Source organism: Calonectris borealis, chromosome 21 (genome assembly GCF_964195595.1).
Source record: "Calonectris borealis chromosome 21, bCalBor7.hap1.2, whole genome shotgun sequence".
Classification (NCBI taxonomy): domain Eukaryota; kingdom Metazoa; phylum Chordata; class Aves; order Procellariiformes; family Procellariidae; genus Calonectris; species Calonectris borealis.
Window position 1 is genome coordinate 7,169,818 of NC_134332.1, and position 22,550 is coordinate 7,192,367.

Below are 22,550 nucleotides of genomic sequence, written 5' to 3' on the forward strand. Positions count from 1 at the left end.
GGTTTGCCACTGGCCGCCCGCTCCCAGGCAGCTGATGCACAGCTCCTCAGTGCTGGGAAATTCGCCCTTCCCAGCGGAGCTGGCTCTGGCTGTCAGAGCCCGGGTCAATATATGGTAATGGGGCTTTGAAACGGTGCTGCTGCGGGAGCCGCTGCCGAAGACTCTGATTCACAGCTTCCCTCCGGTGCTTTCTCCCTGCAGTGTGCACGGAGAAGGAGAATAAAATAAATAAGAGTAGAAGGGAAGGGGAGGAAGAGAGCTTAAATTATAAATGACAGCTAAGTTTCCAGGGCTCCTGCGGGCAGCTCAGCTGAGCAGTGCGGGGGGCAGAGGCGGTGGTCCCCCCGTGCACCCCACTTTTGCAAACACCCCCCTGCAGAGCAGGGCTGGCAGAGGTCGGGGTCTGCCCAGGAGCATGGCACCGTGCCCCTGCCTATCTCCCTCTTTGCTGTCACCCTCCTGTCCCCATGGGTGAAATCTGGAGGGTGCCACAGTCCCAAAAGGGATCCCCTCTGGCACAGGCTGTAATTAGCATTACCTGACAGGCTGCTAACGAGGTCTGGTGACCATCTGGTTTTGCCACCCCATGGAGATGCCTCCACAGGGATGTGCCCTGGTCCAGGGGACTGGGCTGCCCCGTGGCAGCAGGCAGGGATGGGACCCCCACTCGCAGGTGCTGATGTGGAGGCATTGGGGGGTGTCACAGACCCACGACCCAGCCAGGTTGGTGCGAGTGGGGGAGCAGCGGGGTCCCCATAAATCAATGTGAGGGGAGAAGAGGGTGCTGGGTCTGCCTTTCCTCCGCTCCCTTTTGATTTTGGGGCTGCAAGAAAATTGGTGATCCCCACAAATTTAAGGAAAAACCCACACGTGGGGCATGAATCGCCACGAGTTCATCCCCGTGGCTGAGAAATGGAGGAGCTCAGCTCCATCCGTTCAGCCGAAGGTACAAACCCTGTCCCCGAAGCTATGGGACTGAGGTGCATCCCACTGGAGAGGTCCCATCCTGCCTGGCCCCACAGCCTGGGGACCAGGGTGGCCTGGGGGAAGCCCAAACCCCGCAGCCTGGGCTCACACACGAAGCTTTTGACATTCCCAGCAGCTTCCACAAGATGGACCTCGGAGCGAGAGGAGGTGCCGGGCAGGGGGACCCGTCCCATCCCATCCTGTCCCATCCCATCCCGTCCCATCTCATCTTGTCCCGCCTGCTCCCGCCATGCCATCCGGAGGAGGCTCAGAGTCCGGCCAGGCGAGCCCCAGCATGGCACGGCCTCCCGGGCTCTGCCTGCTGGCCCTGCTGGGACTGGGGCTGGGGACGGGGGGCTCACCTGCCTGCCGGGACCCCCAGGGCCAGCCCCGCCGCTGCATGCCCGTTTTTGAGAACGCCGCCTTCGGCCGGGCCGTCCAGGCCACCAACACATGCGGTTCACCCCCCGAGGACTACTGCCTGCAGATGGGTGCCCGCCACGCCAGCACCCTGTGCCACCGCTGCGATGCCACCGACCCCCAGCACCACCACAACGCCTCCTTCCTCACCGACTTCCACAGCCAGGAGGAGAGCACCTGGTGGCAGAGCCAGTCCATGGCCTTCGGCATCCAGCACCCCAACTCCGTCAACATCACCCTCCACCTGGGTAAGTGCCGGCGGGACCCCCCGCGGTGCCGGCGAGGGAAGCGGGTGGTGGGTGCATCGAGACTCGGGTGTGTGGCTGGGGGGATGGATGCTCCTGCACCCTGCAGCTCTTGGTGCTGCTTTTGGGTTAAAAACAGGACCCTCCCCAGGGCTTTTAAGGGGTGCAAGGAGGGAGATGCCCTCTGTGAAGCACTGCGGGTAGATCACTGAAAAGACCCGGGGAGGGTCTGCCCCCTCCATCAGCCGAGCCCCGGTCCCTTGCGGGGCGAGGATGCCGGTGGCTGCGCCCGCCTGTGCCACTTCCCAGCCAGCCGTGCCCACGGTGTCTGCTCTCCCGCTCCCCCCAGGCTGCTTTTTACCGATTATGCAAGTTTGTGGAGCAGGAGGCAGGCGGGGGGAGGCACAGACCCCCCTGCAAGAGCCTTGCCACTGGGGTGAGCACCGTGGGTGCTGGGCCCGTGCCGTTTCGCCCCTGTGCATTGCTGAGGCTGCCCGTTACGTCCTGGGGGGCAGAGCTCCGCACACACCGTGCAGCCCCCGCAGGCTTCCCCAGCTGGCATCCGACCCTCTACGTTTTAAATATTGTGCAAGCCGCCCGCTTGGAGAGTACTTAAACCCATGGGGCGTGCCTGGCATTTTAAAAAGGATTTTTAATATTTTCCTGCCATCTAAACTATCCTGGCTATTGACCAGCGCTGTAAAATCTTCATTCTCTGCCGTCTCTGCATGCCCAAGGGGGGTAGCGGAGGGGCTGCGGTTGGAACCAGTAAGAGGACAGCTGGGCACCAGTGTGGCATGGAGCTGTGCTGGTGGGACCCAGCGGCTGGAGTCAGGGTGACGGTGGAGGGTCTGTGTGTGCCCCGGCGGGGACGCGGGAGCCGCCCGGCTGGGCGGAGGTCACCGCTTTCCCAGCCCCCTGCGAGCGGGCGGACATCTGGTCCTCGTCCCCGCGCTGGGGCTGGGCTCCCCGCCGGGCATGAGAAGCGATGCCGGAGGAGCCAGCCAGCCCCGCTCCCTGCTCCCGCTCCTGCCAGCCCCACCGGAGGGGAGCTGCCAGCCCCTCGCCCATCTAATGCAGGCTGTCAGATCACCCCAAATTCCTTCGTGTTTGACCTGGAGCGCAGACAACCCGAATGCAACCTGCATGGCTGAACAAACTGCCACTGGTTCCTCCGGTGGCCGGTGGTCCCCCCCCCACTGCAGGTGACTTCCAACCTGGATTTTCTTCCTTTCAGCCTCTGGCACGGGAAGCTGGTGGCCGTCTCCGGGATGGCCAGGCAAGTTTGTGGCCACCAGTCGTGACTCGGCACATGGATATGTGTGGGCTCCCAGCACGCTGATGTGTGCAGCGGCCCCTTGCCCCAGTCCGAGCTCCCCAAGCCTCAGGGCTTGCATCCCAGTCTCTGCCTTTCTGCTGGCTCTTCCCCAGCTCCTCTGCAGACCCTGCTGGACCCCGCGCTCGGGTTTCCAGTGGAGTCTTGTCCAGTCCCTGTGACCGTCCTGCTTGTGTCTGTCTCCCATTAACACATCCAAGGCCATAACGTTGCACCAAGCTCATCTTCACCCCCGGTCCCTGCATCCCCTCTTGAGCCGGCGCATCCCTCTGCAAACATACCCTTGTTCCTGCGTGGCTCGTATACCTTGCCATGCTAAAAAGTGCCATTTTGGTGCCCAGCGCATTGCTGTCTGACCTTTCCCATAGCCGCTGGGCCCCGTTCTTGTCCCAGCTGCAGACCTTTTTATTGCTACCTTAATGCTTTCACGTGGGTTATGGAGGGAAAGCCCAACCGTTCCCTGCAGCCCCCCGGGACATGGTCCAGGACAAGTCCTCGCTTGTGAGCTCCGCTGAATAATTGGGTTTTTTAACTCCGTAGTGCGTCCCGGCCAGCCTGCTCGTCTTGCTCAGTCCCGACTCAGACGTCTTGTAGGTTGTCCAGCGTGGTTACCTGGGGAGCTTATTAAATAAGATATTGAATGAGTTGGACAACACCTGTGTTTACCTGCATGCTGTTGATTGGCGTTAATTAGATTATCCTCCTTTAAATCCCTTTTCTCTGCGAGGTTTCAGCCATGCCGTTACAGTGCATTGGGCTCAGAGCGGATCGATAATCCCGAGCACCCGTGGCCGCTGCATTTACCCTGTCAGACATCAGGGAGGAACCCAAAATATCCGCAGGCTTGCAAAGGCACCAGGGCTCCTCGGGTAGCTCTCTGAATGCCAACGGCTCATCGCAGAGTGTCAGGATTCGGCAGTATCTGCCTCTGTGACTCTGATTTTCCTGTGGGACGCGAGCCTGCGGTGGGCTCCTGGGGCTGAGGTTTTTGGGGGCAGCTGGGGACACGTAGGTGATGTGCCCATCCCACACGCTCCTCTCTCCTCTCCAAACTCCTTCGCCTGGAGCCCCCGGCGCGGTACGAGCTGCGGTTTGGGCTCTGCGGGAGGCAAACACTTTGTTTGGAGGACAGCACAGCTGGGAGAGCATCCCGGGGGTCCTGGTGCCAGCACCCTCAGCCGCCTGCACACCCGCCCGGTGTTCCCGTCCCACGGCACACCCGGCTTTGGGACACATCACGCTTTCCAGAGCAGGAAAGAGGAGACAACCAGCCCGGGTTATTTTCTGGATTCTTTTTTTTTTTTCCTCTAAGCAGAATTTGGCTGATTAAAAGGCCTGTCTGGGAAAAGCACGTGCTCCCTCGGGATGATTCCCCACGACAGCGAGTCTCCTCCATCCCAGCCGGAGGCACCACTCGGGCTCCCCCAGCCCAGCCACCCCCTCCCCTCGCGCAGGGCCGCTTGGGGAGGGGCTGTTTATTGACACAGCGCCGAGCTCCCTTCCTCTCCCAGAGGAAACTGCTCCGGGAGGCGATGGCCCCGACCTCGCTGTTTTGGTAGACGTCCCCCCCGGGACCGTGCTGTCTGGGAACGGGCGCCCGCCGGGTGTCCCCCCCACCGTGGGGTGCAGGGCAGGGGCACCCCCACTGTCGCCAGCCCAGAGGGGTCCCAGAGGGAGGTGAATTTGGGGAGAGGCACAGGGGAGCGCGGTGGTGGTGGGACAGCCTGGTTGCAGCCCCTTCTTGGCCCTTGTCACCTCCGGGTGGGCTGCGAGCGGGTCTGTGTCCCGCCCCGGGTGCTTGGCCGGGTGCTCCCTGCATCCCTGATGGGAGGCAGCTGCTTTTCCCAGCGCTGGTAGCCGGGCTGCCTCGGCTCCCCCGCAGCAAAGTCACAGCACATATGCGACAGTATTCATATGGGCCCAATTAAAGGCTTGTTTTCCTAGTCCCGGAATAACCCCTCTAACATTCCCAACTCATTATCTTTTCAAATAAAGCCAAAACCTTGCAGCTAATTGTTTTGTGCTGTCAGGAACAGTGCTGTTATGGAGCAATCCGGTCTTTGAGCTGGTCCTTCATCTCTGGCAATTAAGCAGTTCTGATGTTCGCTTTGGTGTTTTCTTTTCCCCTTTTTGCTAATTCTTTCAAGTGTTTTCAGAGCTGCACCAGCCACCCCGGGGATTGGTGGCCGCTCTTTGTCTTCATGCCGGCAAAGACGGCAGCGATGCCAGGTCCTGGCACGTGGCTGCCTGGGAAGGGACCAGCCTTGACCCTTTCCAGCTCCCCATCCCCGTGGGGATCCTGTGGATCCACCGCTGCCCCGGGGATGCTGCTCAGTGCTGTGGGCCTGACTCTTCTTCCCCGGCCACTGGTTAGAGCCCGGCTTTGCAGCGGCTCCTTGCCCCTGCAACCCGCCTGGTGCACCCATGCAATGGGTGGGCGGCTGCGGTGGGGCGAGAGCCGATTTGGGGCTGGACGGGGTTTGGGCTGCAGCAAGGAGGAGCTGGATAAGGGCAGTTGGATGGTGATTTCTGCTTTGCACAAAAACGCTCCTCTTTTAGCTGCGGCGGGGAGAGGGGGACGGTGCCCACAGTGGGAGCGGGGGGATGCTGGCAGCAGGGATAATTTCAGCCCTGGCACAGGCTGTGGTGCCCATCGGGCAGCCGGGTGACAGCGTGGTGGGTCTGTCCCCAGGCAAAGCCTACGAGATCACCTACGTGCGGCTGAAGTTTCACACCAGTCGCCCCGAGAGCTTCGCCATTTACAAGCGCAGCCGCGCCGAGGGGCCCTGGGTGCCCTTCCAGTACTACAGCGCGTCCTGCGAGAAGACCTACGGGAAGCGGCAGCGGCATTACCTGCAGCCGGGGGAGGACGAGCAAGTGGCCTTCTGCACCGACGAATTCAGCGACATCTCCCCGCTGAGCGGGGGCAACGTGGCCTTCTCCACCCTCGAGGGACGGCCCAGCGCCTACAATTTTGACGGGAGCCCCGCGCTGCAGGTGCCGTGAGGATGGGAGCGGGGTGGGTGCATGGTCCCCCAGGACCGGGTGCACTAATGCAGCCACCTGGAGTAAAAGCACCTGTGATGCCCTGCACCCTCATAGGAAAAGGTGCAGGATGCATCCCGGTCAGGGTGGGGAGCAAGGTGACCCCTTGCCGTGGCACCTTCCCCGTGTCCCCTGCAGGAGTGGGTGACCGTCACCGACCTGCTCATCTCCTTGAACCGGCTCAACACATTCGGGGATGACATCTTCAAGGACCCCAAGGTGCTGCAGTCGTACTACTACGCCATCTCCGACTTCTCCGTCGGTGGCAGGTGAGGGGCAGCCGGGCCGGGGTAAGGGCAAGACGGGGGGAACCTTCCCGGGGCCGTGGGGCTGGGGCAGCTGCTCCCCACTTCAGTCTTGTTTGAATTGTGTTTTTGGAGCAAACCACTCAGATGTGGCTTCCTCCACCTGTAAACCGGAGCTGGCAGTGCAGAGACGGGTGATGAAACCCGGAGCCCTTTGAGTTGTGCACAAAGGAGGTCTTTTCCCCACAAGTCCTCTCCATTTGCCACCAGCGGTATCTGCTTTGCCCCATCCCAGCCCCATGGATTTTATCGGCACGGGGGCTCCTCTTGCCCCTCCTGTGGCCCTGCTTGGTCCCTGGGCACAGCAAAAGAGAGGTCCTAGGGTGTCAGCGAGAGATGCCCGAGGCCACAGAGGCTGGTGGAGGAGCTTGGAGTCGGCATGGCCATGGCCCCAGGAGCCGGAGCAGCTGCTGGTGGGGTGGGGGACCTGATAGGGGACAGAGACATCGGTGGCACCCACTCGGTGCTCCCCGTGGGCTGTGCTGCATGCGCCCTTCCCGGGCTGGGGGAGCGGGAAATCTCTCCATCCCGGTGAGAGCTGCTTCCCCCAAGGCAGCGGGGCCGGGGCTGCTCCCAGCTGGCCGGCAGCCCCCGTCACTGTCATCTCACCCCCCCGGGGCCCAGCAGCTGGAGCTGGTTAGCATCTCGCACAGGCCACCCTCAGCGTGTGACCTCCCAGCTGGCCGGGCCGGGAGCGCTGTGGGGACACGGCGGGCGGCCTTGACGCCGGCACAGCCCGAGCTGCTTTCTGCCCTGCTCCTCGCTCCACGGCCACCCCGGGAGAACTGGCCCGGCCGCACGCTGCACAGCCTGGGCACCGTCCCGCTGCCGGCTGCTGCCCATGCCGGTGCTGAGAGCAGCTTGTCTGCGCGCCGGGGTCTTGCTGCAGGTGCAAATGCAACGGCCACGCCAGCGAGTGCGCGCCGGACGAGGCTGGGCAGCTGGTCTGCGTGTGCCAGCACAACACGGCCGGCACCGACTGCGAGCGCTGCCAGCCCTTCTACCAGGACCGGCCCTGGGCTCGCGGCACCGCCGAGGCCGCCAACGAGTGTCTCCGTGAGTATCGCCCGGGCTGGCTCCGAGGTCACGGTGTGCGGCCGGGCCCGATGGGCTGCGCTGGTGCTGCATCGGCTCGTCCAGCAGCTCCTGCCCTTCCTGCACGGGTAGAAAGTGCCTGCTCGGTTTTGCAAGGCTGCTCCAGGCAGGGAGGGAGGATTTACGGGGCCCCCCTTCACAGCACCACCCTGAGGATCCCCCAACATTTCCTTACCCCATGAGTGCAGCCGTCTGCTCCATGCACGGTGCTGCACCCACCTCCGCTCCCAATGGCGGAGGCATTCCCGAAAGCCCGCGCCGCTGAGCCAAGCAGCCCCTCTGGCTCATCCAGCCCCCCCAGGAGGTTGCTTTAACCTGTGCCCTGTGCCCCCCGGGTGCCACTGAGCTTCAGCTGACCACCCTTCCTCCCCCCTCCCCAGCTTGCAACTGCAGCGGCCGCTCAGAGGAGTGCTTCTACGACCGGGAGCTGTACCGTCGCAGCGGGCACGGGGGCCACTGCCGTAACTGCCGTGACAACACGGCCGGGCCCCACTGCGAGCGGTGCCAGCAGAACCACTACCGCTGGGAGCAGCAGGCAGCCTGCCAGCCCTGCCACTGCCACCCCGCAGGTGCGTGGGGCTGCGCTGAGCCGGGGTCCGGTGCAAAACCCCTGCCCTAGCCAGGGCTCGGCTGGGAGGGATGATTTTGGTCAGTCCTCCCTTGCCTGGGATCTCCCCCCCATCTCCTCCCCGTGTCTCTCCCCGGCTGGGGTTGAGCCTCAGGGCTGGCCGGGGTCCCCGCAGGCTCCCTGCAGCCCCAGTGCGACAGCTCGGGGACCTGCCTCTGCAAAGCCAACGTGACGGGCTGGAAGTGCGAGCGCTGCAAGGACGGCTACCACAGCCTCAGCGAAGGCGGCTGCAGGTGAGGAGGAGCCCGGCTCCAGGCAGGAGCTGCGGGATGGGACTGGGGCTCACCTCGCACCATCATCTCACCCCATCCAGACCCTGCGCCTGCGACCCCGCGGGCAGCGTGGGCACCTGCGACCCCAACACGGGGCATTGCACCTGCAAGGAGAGGGTGGAGGGGCACTTGTGCAACAGGTAAGCACCGCGGGATGGGGATGAGACCAGGCTGGGATCAATGCCAGGGCTCGGTGGTCGGTGCAGGGCAGGTGTCTTCACTCCCGCGGAGCATTGCTGCTTCCCCAGCCCCTACACAGGACCCCTCGCAGGGGCTTTGCCAGGGGAATCCTGCGAGGTCGCTCCCTGCAGAGGACCTGGCTGGCTGGCGAGGCCATGGGGCTGCAGGGACCACTGGGACTAGGCTCACTCAGAGCTGCCACCAGTGTCCCCTTCGGGATGCTGCTGTGGTCCCCCACGGCTCTGCCTGCCCCATGCCATGTGCTCCTGTTTCCTCCCCATGCCCAGGTGCCAGCCAGGCTGGTTTGACCTGCAGCCCCACAACCCTGCCGGCTGCACCAGCTGCTTCTGCTACGGCCACTCCACTGCCTGCACGGCGGCAGACGGCTACGAGGTGACCCACGTCCGCTCCGACTTCAGCCAAGGTACCCACCCCCCAGCCTGGGTGAAATGGAGTGCACAGCTGCCCCAACTCCAGCCAAAAAACTCTGGCAGTTTGGGAAGGCTGGGGCTGAGCATCCCCCTTTGGGGCTGAGCATCCCCCTTTGGGGCTGAGCACCCTGCTCTGGGGCTGAGCATCCCCCTTTGGGGCTGAGCATCCCCCTTTGGGGCTGAGCACCCTGCTCTGGGGCTGAGCACCCTGCTCTGGGGCTGAGCATCCCCCTTTGGGGCTGAGCATCCCCTTTGGGGCTGAGCACCCTGCTCTGGGGCTGAGCATCCCCCTTTGGGACTGAGAATCCTCCTCTGGGGCAGGGCATCCAGCTCTGAGGCTGGGCATCTCCCGTTGGGGCTGACTGGTGGTGATGGCTGAGGGTGATTTCTCTGGCTTGCCCCTATTTTGCAGTTAAACCTCTGCTTTTGCCCCCAGCTCCGTGGGGACGGGCTCTCCCTGGCTCCCCGTGGCATCCCTCCATTCCGACCTTTTCCCAGGGCTGTGCATGGCTCAGGGAGGGCTGCGGGGCCGGCCATGCCGTCCCACCACACCAGGGACTGCAGGAGCACTAAAAATCATCTCAGAAAGATAAAAACTAAAAGGATGGAGCCTGGTGGGAACTTTCCCCTTTATTCCCTCCTCTCTCCATCCTTGGCTGGGACGCGGCAGCGCAGATGGGGGGCCGGGGGAACGGGATGGGGTGCTCTTGCCCAGCTGCAGCCAGGGCTGTGCGTGGCAGGGCTGGATGTGTGCGGGATGTTTGGGGAAACCCTGCCATCTGCCGCACAGCCCGACGCGTGCAGCCCCGGCTGCGGGCCCAGCGCAGCCCCCGCTGCAGCCCCCGCTCACTGGGACCCCCGCCTGCACCCCGGCAGGGTACGGGCACCCATCGCGGGCAAACCGGCTGTCTGCCTTGCCTGTACCCCCACAGGGTGCACACGCCAGCGAGCAGATGGAGACGAACGCGCCAGGCGCGGGTTTATCCTGATTGCCTTTAAACCCCGCTGCCAATTGCTGTACTGCCGTAATGTCTTCCATGGCCTTGAAACGGAGCCAGGCTTTAAACCGTGTCTTTTTTCTACCCTTCATGCAGCCAATTTGGGGCTGCTCCTTTAGGGACAGGTTTGGCAGAGCTCTGGGCTGGGTTGCAAAAGGCTCAGCGTGGCCGGGCAGCGCGGGGCAGGGCGCAGCCACCCGCCCTCCTACAGCCCCGCTCCCCAAAGCGCTCCCCAATCTGCAGCTGAGCTGGAGCAGCTGAAAGTTTCCTGTGCTGGGTGAAAGGGTCCAAATTCGGGGTGATTTGATAATCGAGTGCAGCCCACTCGATAGCCAGGGAGAGAAATGCAAGTGTTCATCCTGCGGGTGCCCAGGGCTGGAAAAAATAACTAACCCTGGGGAGGGGTGGGGGTTTTAACTGATTTCCGAAGGAAACCAACTTAATGCAATTAAACCTCCTCTCTCCCTGGGCTTCCTGCACTCTCCAGCCCACAGTAACGTTGGAACCACAACACAGGCAGGGGGGCAAAAGTTTAAAGATAATAATTTCCTCCAAATCTAAGAAAATAAACAGCTGGGCGGGGCGGCTAGGGCCACTCTCCGGTGTGTGAGAGCGCAGAGCCTGAGCGGAGCAGGGTGTTACAAAGCGCTGGCCCCTTACAAGACCCTGGAGGGTCTCGGGAGGAGGGACAGAGCCCCCGAAAGCAGCACCCTGCTAGTGCTGGGCTGGCGGGGACTCGCTGCTCCCTTCGCCCGTGCACCGCCACTGTGTGCTGTCATGCAGGGCTGGAGGGCTGGGCTGCCGCAGCTCCGGGCGCCGCGGAGCTGCCTCTGCGTTGGGCTGACGGGGAGATTGTCACCGAGTGGGATGGAGAGGAGCCGGTGGATTTTCTTGCACCAGGTATCATGCGTGCCGGGTCCCTGGGGTCCTGCTCTGCCACGGGGACCCTCCGGTGCTCTCGTGGGACATCCCACTGCTATGCTGGTGCATGAGGCGCTGGGCTCCATCCCAGAGCTGAGCGTGTTTCAATAACACAAGGCAGTGGGGGGGACTGGAGCGGTGGACCGGGACCCTGGGAGGGCAGGTTGGAGCTGGCCCTAAGAGGGTGACCATGGCTGCTGGTGATGCTGGTGGGAGCAGGACCATGTGGGGATCCCCAGCAGAGTTGGTGCATCCATGTCCTACAGACTTTCCTTCTCTTTCTGCTTGCAGAGAAGTTTCTGCAGAACCAGCGTCTCAGTTACGGGCAGCTCCTGTCCCTGCTGCTGGGAGCAGAAGCGAACGGGACAGGGATGGAGACCGGGGTGCCCCTGCTCCGGGTCCAGCTGGTGCTGGAGGGCGAGGGGATGGAGATCACCATGTCCAGCAGCGAGAGCCAGCCCCAGCGCGGAAAGCAGGCTGTCACCTTCAGGTACCCAGTGCGGTGCTTTGGGGAACCTCGGCTGGATTTGGGACACAGTGTGTCTGATCTTGCCTGTGCTGCCCTGTGCTGTGGGGTTCAGTCCTGCTCCCTGCCCCCCTTGGGGATTTAACTGTGCCCCCAGCGCTGTGCCCGGGTCCCAGTTGGGGAGCTGAGCTGTCCTGCAGCACGTGGCTGTCAGGCTGGCCCTGTCCTTCCTCCCATGCTCCTTCTCCAACAGGCTTCACGAGGCAGAGGAGGGTGCGGAGCCTTTGCTGTCGGCCTTCAGCTTCCAGCGCCTGCTCTCCAACCTGACTGCCCTCCACCTCCGCGTGAGCCGTGGCCCCGTGCAAGGTGCGTGGCTCCATGCAACGTCCCCATGGGGACCAAGCTGGGATGGGGCTGGGGACATCGAAGCAGCATCAGGCTCTCAGGGATGAGAGGCATTGCAGGGGGTGTGATGGGGCAGGGCCTGGCTCCTCTCTGTGAACACCCCTGCGCTCTCCAGGAGGTATTTTGGGGTCTCCTACACTTGCCTGGAGCATTTCCAGGCGGGATGGAGAAAGCAGGGCCAGGGGCCGTGCCATCCCATTCTCACCCTGCTCTCCCCTCTCGCAGGCAGGCTGTCCCTGAGCGAGGTCCAGCTCACGTCCGCTCGCCCCGGGCCGGGAGCACGGGCGGGCTGGGTGGAGGAGTGCACGTGTCCCCCGGGCTACACCGGCCAGTTCTGCCAGTCCTGCGCACCCGGCTTCAAGCGGGAGATCCCCTTCGGCGGCTCCTTCGTCAGCTGCGTGCCCTGCGCCTGCAACCAGCACGGGGACTGCCACCCCCTCGCAGGTGCGCACCCACCGGCCCCTCCGCTCACCCCATCGCTGCGTGCATGGGTGACAAATTCATGTCTTTGCTTGTTTCTGAGTGATGCTGGAAACCATCCGGGAGGGTGCGGTACCCAAAACTTGCAAGCTGAATTGCTTGGCTGGTTATAGGGACTGGGTTCATAGCCACAGAGACAGAGATAATTAGTGAACTGTAATAACAGTGGTAATTTATAATAAGAGGGGCATCTTTCATGGTACTTTATGGTCTTAAAGGAGGAGAAAGGAAAGGTGCTGGTCCTCAGTGGGGAGGCAGGGGTCAGGGCAGGAGAGAGGCAGAGGGTTTTGCCAGGACGGCTCTTGCAGGCAGCATCACTGCCCGAGGAGCCGAGCAGGACTGGGCACAGCCCTGGTGCCTGCAAACTGGGGGTGAACCTGAGCAGAGAAACAAGTAAAAGAGCAGGAAAACACAGCGGTGCCAGGCTTGCGGGAAGGCACCAGAGGAGCTGGTGCTCTGCTCTGCCTCCAGATCCAGCTCAGCAGTGCGTGACTGCAGCAGGGACTGTGGCTTGAAGGGAGGAAAAAGCAAAAGCAAAGTCTTCAGGGCAGCTTGGCTGTGTCTGGGGCGGTCTGCGGGGTGTTGGCTCTCCCTTCTCCTGCCAGGAAAAGTGGCTTTGGTTGAGGAAGGGGGACAGGATTGCTAACTGCTGCCCTGGAGCTTGAGGTGGCTGCATGAATCCAGCTGCTGTCAGCCACAGGGAAAGGCAGATCAGAGCCGTGAGGGGCTTGTGAGATGCTGCCTTGCTCCCCGTCCACACCTGCAGAAAGCAGCAGCTCCGATCGGTGCTGAAAAGAGTTTGGAAATAAAATGATGCATTTGGTACTCGGACGGAGCCCCGGGGGCTCCTCGCTGGCCGGCTCCCCTCAGTGAGCAGCGACAATAGTGTATTTTCGGGATGGAAAGGGCTGGAAGAGGTGTTGTGCTCAGAAGTGCCCCTGCCCTGCCAGCGGAAACACGGCAGCAGCTCGGCAAACTCAGCCCTCGTCTCGCAGAGCCGGGGCTGGCGCCACCGACTGCACAATCCCCAGGGACGGGGCCAGGCTTTTGATGTCCCGGCCCGGGCACTGCCAGCCCGAGCCAGCCCGCGCGCTTCCTTTCGTTTATTTTTCCACTCCTTCCTACCACCCACTTTTCCTTTCTTTTCCATCGTCCGGATGTGGGAAAAATGGAAAAACGCCTGTTCTCTCCTGCGCAACCCGCCTGGTATGACTGACCCCACAAATCATGGGGAAAAATCCTCCCCCTGGCTCCTTCTCTCTCTCCAGTCAAGCAGAGCGTCTGCCTGGAGGTGGGGGGTTCCTTGAGCATCCTTCCTCCTCCTCCTCCTCCTCTTCCTCCTCCCAGCTGATTTCAGAAGGCCATGACTCACCGGCTCGGCTCGCGAGGAGACGCTCGTTCCCCGCTGGGTGCCGGCCGGCCGCTTGTGTTTTCCATGACAGGCTGGAAACGACGCGCCTCGTCGCCGAGAAATGTGGTGTCGATTATTGCAGGCGCCGACAGACCCCGTGCATGTTGACGGTGCTGCCTGCGTGCGCCAGCGCCGCCTCGTCCCCGCGCTGCGGGGGAGCACAGGGCTGGCGCTGGGGCCCCGGCATCGCCTCCAAAACTTTCTCCCTTGAGCAAGGACGGGGCAGGGAGGGAAAATGTTCCAAGTCCTGGTTGGGGATGTGCAATCCCAGCGTCATCCCTTGACTGGAGCTGCAGATCCCTCTCGGCACTCACGGTGTGCCATGCTCAGCCGTTGGCTCTTCATCCCTCCCGTGGTCCCTGCTGTTATTCGGGGCTGGGTTTTTGCAGACCCTTACCTCTGTTTTCCTCCTCGCAGGGCACTGCCGGTGCTTGCACAATACAGAAGGTCCCTCCTGCGAGCGCTGCAGCCCCGGGTTTTATGGCAACCCCTTCGTAGGGCGCTTCGATGACTGCAAGCCGTGCCCCTGCCCCGGCCACTCGCCCTGCACCGAGGTGCCTGGCAGCGGGGAGGTGGTCTGCACCCACTGCCCCCCCGGGCAGAGAGGTGAGGCTGGGGGTGGGTGGGCGAGGGAGCCGCAGGCAGCACCAGCACAGCCGGACTGTCCTGACCTTTTCGCCTTTCCCAGGGAAACGCTGCGAGCTCTGCGACGATGGGTATTTTGGGGACCCCCTGGGGCAGAGGGGCCCCGTGCATCCCTGCATCCCCTGCCAGTGTCACGGGAACGTGGATCTCAACGCTGTGGGGAACTGTGACCCCGTGTCCGGCCGGTGCCTGCGCTGCCTGTACAACACGACGGGCGAGCACTGCGAGAGGTGTCGGCCGGGCTTCTACGGGGACGCGCTGGCTCCCAACCCTGCCGGGAAGTGTGCACGTACGTACGGCCCCGGGGGCTGGCCCGGCTCCCCTGGGTCCCACCGCAGCCAAAATCCTCCCAGCAGTGGGGGCAGAGGGTGGAAGGGGGATGCCCAGCGGGTTTAAGGGCTGATGGATGATCCAGGTCGGCCCCAAATGCTCAGGAATGGCCTTTGCTCCCTCTCTCCACTGCCAACCTTCCCTGGAGATACCCCGCTCTGCAGGGGCTCAGACTCTTGGAGCCCTGTTTGATGTGGGGGGACACGGCCCTCCACATTGTGAGGGGCTCAGCCCCAGCACCCCATTCCCGCTGCCCCATCCACCAGCCCCATACTGGGATGTAAGCAATATTTTGTCTCCCATAGCTTGTGATTGCAACCCCGACGGCTCAGTCCCGGGGCTGGAGGGCTGCGATCCCGGCACGGGCCAGTGCCACTGCCTCCCACATGTGATGGGCAGAGCCTGTGGGCTCTGCCAGCCCGGCTACTATGGCCTGCAGCCCGCCGTGGGGTGCAAGAGGTATGTAGGGCATGGCATGGGGCTGCGAGGGGACAGCGGTGACTCTGCATCCCCGGCTCTGGTCTCTGCTCTTTGCACCCATTGCTCGCTCATCACCCTCCGCCTCTCGGTGCCAGCTGCGAGTGCCACTCGACGGGGTCGCAGGAGAGCGGGTGCCATGCACTGACGGGGCAGTGCTCCTGCCAGCCGGGTGTCACGGGGAAGCGATGCGACCGATGCCGCCACGGCTTCTTCGGCTTCTCGGCCAGGGGCTGCAGAGGTAACGGGGATGGCGACCGTGCCTCGGTCCCTAAACGGGGGCTGGCAGCCACTGTGTGATGCCTTTCTGCCACTGTTGCAGCCTGCAACTGCTCCCCGCTGGGCTCCGTCACCCCGCAGTGCCATGAGAACAGCACCTGCCTCTGCCGCCCCGGCTTCGTGGGCTACAAGTGTGACCGGTGCCAGGCAAACTTCTTCCCTGACCCGCCGAGCTCCCGCTGCCAGCAGTGCCCTGCCTGCTACGGGCTGGTGAAGGACGAGGTACAGCCCGTGCCCTGCCGAGGCAGGCACAGCACGCCGGCCCCCGTGCTGCCTCACTGTCCCCCTGTGTCGCCCCACGTCTCGCCCGCAGGCCGACCGGCTGAAGGCCAGGCTGCAGGAGATGGAGGAATGGCTGCAAAAACCAGGCTGCGACGCCCGCCCGGACCAGTCCCCCATGCTGGGAGATGCACCCCGGGGAGACGGGCTGCCCAGCCCTCACCTCCTGCAAGGTACAGGGGACACCCTTTCCCTCCACCATGGGGGGAGCCCCACGTCACCCCTCTGGGGAAACTGTCAGGGTGCTGTGACATGCTGGGTGGGTGCAAGGAGGTCCCAGGTCAGCACTGGGCTCAGCATGGGTGACGGGGTGACCGAGACGGGGAGGACAGCCGGGGGGGCCATGCTTTTTTGCATAGGACAGAGCACCGCAGGGATGCTTGCACCCGTGAGGTTTTGGAGCAGCTGGTGATGGGCATTACTGGGGGCTGAGCACTGGCACATGGGGTGCCCTTTGGGTGCTGCATCCCTGGGTCCCTCCTGAGCACCCGGGAGGGACTGTCTTCCCCTTTCATTAGCAGGCAGAATAGGGGATGCTCGGCCATGGGGCAGCCCCACAGGCAAGTGGGGAGCCCTGACCACCTCTGTGGGCAATGGAGCAGCTGCTTGTGCTGCCCACAGGTGCCCGGGCTGCCCTCTCGGCGCAGGTGGGGCGGCTGGCAGAGGCGCTGGGCACTGCGCGGGGCCGTCTCAGCAACACCAGCCGGGCCACCGGCTGCTCCAGCCATGGACCGGCCAAGACCTGCGTCCTGCTGTCAGAGATCGGGGCCGTGCTGCAGTCGGCGCAGCGGGAGATCCTGCATGCTGCGGACACCGTGGCTACCATGGTGCGGGCTCCCGCCGGTCCCGGGTTCCTGGGGGGGTTGGTGGCCATCCTGGGGGGCAGTGGGATGTGCAGGACTGGTGGGGTGGGATGTGACCAGCACTGTGGGTGAGTGGGAAAAGCCCAGGGTCCACATGGGTGTAGCCCTCCTTGCAGCTGAGTCAAGAGGAGCTATTTCGCTTGCTCGCTCCTGATTGCAAACCTCCTCCAGCCCTTCGGGAGGTTCTCACTGGGTGCTGGGCTGGTGGGGTCCGGGGGTCCCTGCTCCCCGCTGGGTCTCACTGCTGCTGTTTGCGTTTCAAGGAGATTCCCCAGGAAATCCCTCAGCAGCCCACAAACTGGAGCCGCCGGGCACTGGAGGCGCGGGAGCTGGCCGAGAGGTACACCTGCAAGTCCCGCACCACGGGCTGTGTCCGCCAGGACAGCCGCTGTGCTGGGACCCTCCTTCCCTCCCCGGCTCTCTGCTCACGGCTGGCAGTGATGGATGGAGGCACAGGAGCCCTGAGCCTGGGCTTCGCAGTCCCCATCGCAGAGGGTCTGCGTGAGCCTGACCCTGTCTGATCCCGGCACGCACGGGCAGAGGAGGCTGCCTGCCCGGCTGGGGGTGTGGGATGGCTGCTCCTTTCCCAGGGGGGCCAATCCTAATATTATGTCTCTGGGTGCCCTTGTCCCCGCAGCCACAAGGACGCCGCGGCGCAGGTGGAGGCGGTGGTCGGGAGAGCGCTGCGAGCCTCCAACGCCAGCTCCGAGCTCCTGCGGAGCCTGCTGGAGGGGAATGCAACGTGGGAGGTGCAGCGTGAGCTGGAGGCCGGGTGAGGGGCTGGCAGAAATGGGGGGGCTGGCAGCAAGGGGGGGCTGGCAGGGCACCGCAGCCCCTTGCCTCTGGCCCGGTCCTTGTTACAGGACTCGGTCAAGGTGGTTTGGCACCTGCCCAACAGGGACATGACTGAGTCCCATCAAACTCATTGCACCACAGTGTTGCAAAGCAGACAGCCAGGGTGCTCCATGCTGGGGGTGTTTCATGCCCTTTCGCCCAGCGTTTCCCCCTCCATCTGTGTCCGGGGCCAGCTCTCAAGCCATCATCTCCAGCCTTCAAGGGACCGGAGGGCCCCGGGTGACTGTGGCGTCCTGTCCATGTAGGTATGAGGAAATCCAGCGGGCGCAGGAAGAGCTGGGCGCTGGCGTGGCGGAGGTGGCAGTGGAAGCCAGGAGAGCTTTCGCAGCCGTGCAGCAGGCAAACGCAGACATGGCCGAGAAACTTCTGCAGGTGGCTGCACTGGCGCAGGTAAGCAGCGTCCAAGCTAAGGCTCCTGCTTGCATCCCTCCCCCTAGCTTTACCCGTTGGGCAGCACTGCCTCCCGGGCTGGGAGATGCTCTCACGGAGCCTTTGGCATCCCTGATCCCGCAGCAGGCGCTGCCGGCGCAGGCTGGAGCCCTGGCACAGGACCTGGCAGTGCTGGAGCAGGCAGTGGAGGCACAGGAGCCATCGGCTCAGCAGGCCATCGAGGCATCCCACGCTCTGGCAGCCGGATTGCGCCAGGAGCTGCAGAGGACTCACGGCTTCCAGCAGGTAATTGCTGCTGGCTTGTGTGGAGTGTCCCTGCAAAATAAGTGATGGGCACCCCCTGTTCCAGCCAGAACAGTGGGCATGCCGGGTGCATCCCTCTCCTGCCTCCCACCCAGGGCACAGCGGGGTGGGTGAGTCCCAGCCCCTCTGCTCCAGCGACTGGAGGGACCGTGCCTGCAGCCAGGGGGTTGGGAGCAGATGTTTTGGGACACATCTCCCCTGGGGCTCCCGGATCTCCCAAGGAGCTTGCCTGCTAAGTGGGAGCGGGCTGGGTCCCACATTTCTGGGCTGGGTGCAGCTCTTTGCCCCTCCCCAGCCTCACCCCTGCTCTCCTCTCCCCAGCTGCGGGACCGGGCTGGCTCTGCCCACAGCATGGCCACCTCCGCCGTCTCGCATGGAAAAGCTGTGCTCTCTGATGCGGAGTCCCTCCTGGCCAGCTTGGAAGGTAAAAGGCACCGGCCAGAGCATCTCTGGCCAAAGCTCGTCTCTCACCAGTCTGGCTCTGGATGCCAAGGGGAGAAAGAGCCAGTTCGGTGACAGCCGGGTTGTCCCCACAGGCATGAGGAAGGTGCTGAGGCATCGGAAGGGCCAGGCTGCCCTGAGCAGGAGGATGACACTTGTGCGGGACAGGGCGATGGTGGAGGCCCAGAGGAAGATTAAACAGGCAGAGAAGACGCTGGGAAACTCCTTGTCCATCTCCACCGCAGCCCGGAGGATGGCTGGCGAGGCTGAGCAAGTCTCTGGGGAGAGTGCCAAGGTCCGAGTGGAGGATGTGGGGTGCGGGGAGCCCATGGCGGGCTGCAGGGCACAGCCAGGCTGGCAACCATCGCAGGCAGAGCCCAGCCTGTTGCAGGCAGGGCCACAGAGCTCCCAAATACAGCTTCTGCTGCCCCTCCAGCACAGCCCACCCTTGTCTGCAAGCAGACAGGAGGGGTGCACCCGACCCGCCTGGGAGCCAGCCGCGGTCCCCCTGCGTGTCCCCAGGTGACTGTCCCCATCTCCATCCCTTTGCAGAAGGCAGTGGCTGTGCTGCAGGAGAGCAAGCAGGCCCGCAAGCACGCCAGCCAGCTTGCCACACGTGCCAATGAGACCCGGCGGGAGCTCTCCCGGCAGAAGCGTGTGGCTGAGAAGCTCAAGGGGGACCTGGAGGAAGCACACCAGGTGAGCCGGGTCCCCTCAGGCAGCTTGTGTACTCCAGAGCCTGGAATGGGCTTTGCCCACAGACCAGAGCAAAGGCAGCAACCGAGCTTTTGGGCTCCACCGTACAGGGAATCCCTTGGGGCTGTTCCTGGGATCCCCTCCCCTCTCCTGTCCAGGGTCAATGATGTCCCTGATCTGGGTGTCTCTCTGTGTTGGAAGGTGGGGAGAGAGGTGAGCAAGATGGCAAAAAGTCTCCAGGAAGCCCGGGGCTCGCTCATCTCAGACATCGAGACCCTGAACGACCTGCTGAGCAGCCTAGGTGAGACCCCGGGCGGGAGTGGGGTGCAGGCTCCCGGGGAAGAGCCAGGCTGTCGGGGCCTGGGGCTCTCCTGCTCGCTGGTGCTGGATCTCCTGCTCGCTGGCCATTCGGGCTGAGCTGGGTGCCCTTTGTCTGCGATCGCTCGGAGTCTTAGTAAAGCTTCTCGAGGGCTCATGTCTTGAGGAAAGCCCTTGTGCAGAATGAATTGGGGCTTGCTGCATGTGTGGGCTCATGCCTGGTGCGGGGACACTGATCTCCCTTGGTATCTCCAGGAGGAGCAGGGCTGGGACAAGGGCTCAGTCCCTTTGGAGCCGAGGGAGGTGCTGGGCTGGGTTTGCTCCTTGTTGCTGGTTGGTTTTGCCCCAGCTCCTTCTGCTTTGATCATCTGGGTACATTTCTGAACACACCAGGACTCCTGCATCCGAGAAGTTTTGCAAAGGGGTGGAAATCATCACCCATCTGTAAGAGAAAGATGTGCCCAGGCCCTCCCTGGAGCCGCAGTCCTATTTGCTTATCTGTGATCGCTGCAAAGCTGCAATGCCTCCATGCCCCACTGCACCCACTCCCTCCAGTTTCCCTGGTGCTGAGGGTCTGAGCCCCTGGAGTATGTCAGAGCCTCTCCTGCCCGACTCTCTGCCTCTGATCCATGTCCTCTCCCCTTGCCCAGGCAACCTGGAGCAGGCTGCGCAGGTGGAGGCGGTGCTGAGCGCTGGGCAGCTGCAGCTGGAGCGGCTGTGGCTGCGCCTGGCCGCGCCGGGCACCCTGGCTGGCCAGCTCAGCCTGCTGCGGCAGGAGGCGGCGCGGCAGCAGGAGAAGATCCAGGCGTTCGAGAGCGACTTGGCTGAGATCCGGGCTGACAAGCAGAACCTGGAGGACATTTTGCGGAGCCTCCCTGAGGGCTGCTCAAAGTGGCAGTGACAGGTCCCTGGCCACTGCCCCATCACCTCTGTGCCCCCCTGCACAGGGAACAGCAGAGCGAAGGACCCTGCCTTCACCAGCATCGATCCCTCCCGCTGCTCTTCACACTGCCCTCCATACAATATCACACCCCAGGTCCTTATCTGCACCAGCTCAGGCTCAGCATCCTGAGTGCTCTGCAGCATGACTTCAGCCACCAGCTCTGTCCTCGGGGTAGGGGGACAACCAGCTACCAGGGACCACTGATGTTTCTGTGCAGGATATGGAGCCATCACAGGGTTGGTCTTTCACCCTGGAGTGAACGAAGAACCGCCACAGATCTCCTCCATGCTAGACACGTCCCTCCATCCCTCCTTCCCCACTGGAGCGCAGCGCACCGGGGAGGGACAGCTTATCAAGCATGTAACGTACCAAAGCTGTAACACCCGGCAGTCCCTCCTGCCCCAGGAGATGAGAGAGGCTGTTGCACGCGTGCTGGAAGCTGGTCCTGCTGTGCAGCACCCTGCAGTGCGATGCTCATGTGCTGTGGTCACAGAGGTGCAGAGATGAGTCTCGGTGAAGCCAGGCAGAGAGCTGCTCACCGGAGGGCATGCAGCTTGCCTGCTGCCCAGGGGAAGGGAGTGCACCGCAGGGAGGGCTAAACTGGGGCCAAGGAGAGACAAAGCTGGACCCTTAACCAGGTCCTGGCAGGCAGGTGGGGCATCCTCTGCCTGCTGCAGGGTAAGAGCAGCTCTGCTCTTGCTGTTCCCCTGCTCCAGGGTAGTGCAAGGTTGCCGTTGCCCGCAGCTCTGGTCTTTGTGTCCTGTCCCAACTCCACTTGGCTCACTGGATGTCACCAGGTCTGGCTATAAACCAGCCCAATTGTTGGCAGTCCCAGGGTCTGGGTGGCATAGCAATGCACCGGGCAGAGAGGTGGGAGAGCTGACACTTGCAGCTGCACCACCCACAGCATCAGCCCCGGCACACCCTCCCCACTGGAGAGGAGCTGGCTGGTGGCATCAGGCTGTGCAGCCAGCACAGGCTGGACGGGGAGCAGCTGGACGTGGCCAGCTCCTGCCAGTGTCACTCCCACTGGGTGGCAGAGGTCGGCGGCTGTATCGCCTTTAAAGGAAAGGCATGTGCGTTCACCCTGTGCTCCCTCTGGGGCCAGGCAGGCAGCAGAGCCAGGTCCTTGTTCAGCCCACCTTGCACTGGCTGTGCCGTGACTCCAGGTAGCAGTTGAAGTCACTTCCGTAAGACCAGAAACGAGTCCCCAGGCTGGAGCCCACTTCACTTTTTAACCTGTTTTACCCATGTTCTGCTGCTCACAGTGCTGGAAATCAGGTTTGCTAAAGTCTTTTGTAACGCTGTGTGTAAAACTGCTGCCATAGACATTGAATCCCCTCAGTGTCATCTCTGGTGGGTCCAGTGGTCCATCTCCCTCCTAATTCTGCACTCCCTCCTAAAGCTGCCCAAGGAATGGGGTGCCAGAGCTGCGGTGCTGCAGGAGTGTAATGGCAGGGGCTCCCCTCTCGCTGCCCAAGGACAGCTCTGCAAAAGCAAAACCATGTAGCAGTGAAAGCACAGCGTGATTCGGCTTGGCGGAGAGGCAGGGATCCACTGCCACTTACAGTTTTCCTGGGAGGACAATTACACAACTCCAATCAACACACAAATTTGCTGCTGTTACAGAAATGTCAAGCCTCTGCCTTGTACCTGCTGCTAAAGATGCAGTTCATCCTCCCTCCTGCTTTCCCTGGAACTCTGTTTTTTTTAGCTGGTGATACCTGCCTAGAGCTGTATCCATTAAAAATTCTTAATATAATACATAGCTGCCCATCTACCTGAGTGCATGGCAGCAGGAGGGGCACATGCTGTACCTGTGCTTGCTGCTTTCCCAAAGAGCAGGGGTAGCTGCACCCGGGGTTGAAATGTGTCTGGCTCTGGGATGGCGTGGGGCAACTGTCTGACACTTCCTACCAAAAACCACTTTAGTACAGGTCTTTAAAAAAAGGTGATTAGCTGAAATTGCAGGGGGAGTGAGGGGGCTGAGTGCAACCGCCCACATTAGATCCCGGCCAGGACGCGCATCAGCTTGGTCGTGTCTGTCCTGCCTTTTCCTGCTGCTCTTACTCCAGGGCTTACCCAGCACCGACCTGCAAGCGGTTTTGCTTTATCACACCACGGAGT

At 62.9% G+C, this 22,550-nt stretch overlaps 1 protein-coding gene across 1 annotated transcript; it reads left to right on the plus strand.

Moving 5' to 3' along the window:
• The first annotated feature begins 1,201 nt into the window (after positions 1–1,201).
• Positions 1,202–22,179, plus strand: LAMC3 (laminin subunit gamma 3). Its single transcript, XM_075170983.1, has 28 exons — positions 1,202–1,634; positions 5,660–5,964; positions 6,151–6,281; positions 7,207–7,373; positions 7,793–7,981; positions 8,156–8,273; positions 8,354–8,452; positions 8,780–8,916; positions 10,705–10,821; positions 11,134–11,332; positions 11,562–11,674; positions 11,939–12,157; positions 14,022–14,210; positions 14,293–14,538; positions 14,885–15,038; positions 15,155–15,297; positions 15,379–15,557; positions 15,649–15,787; positions 16,236–16,441; positions 16,741–16,817; positions 17,115–17,249; positions 17,578–17,722; positions 17,846–18,007; positions 18,347–18,449; positions 18,562–18,761; positions 19,019–19,165; positions 19,364–19,463; positions 20,131–22,179. Exons 1-28 carry the CDS (start codon positions 1,217–1,219, stop codon positions 20,379–20,381), a joined length of 4,788 nt encoding a protein of 1,595 aa, XP_075027084.1. The 5' UTR covers positions 1,202–1,216; the 3' UTR covers positions 20,382–22,179.
• Positions 22,180–22,550: the final 371 nt, after the last annotated feature.

Coding starts and splice junctions, on each gene's coding strand:
- LAMC3 (XM_075170983.1), top strand. CDS start 1,217: ATGCCATCCGGAGGAGGCTCAGAGTCCGGCCAGGCGAGCCCCAGCATG. Junction 15,788..16,235: donor CAGCCCTCACCTCCTGCAAG/GTACAGGGGACA, acceptor TGCTGCCCACAG/GTGCCCGGGCTGCCCTCTCG. Junction 18,008..18,346: donor GGACTCACGGCTTCCAGCAG/GTAATTGCTGCT, acceptor TCCTCTCCCCAG/CTGCGGGACCGGGCTGGCTC.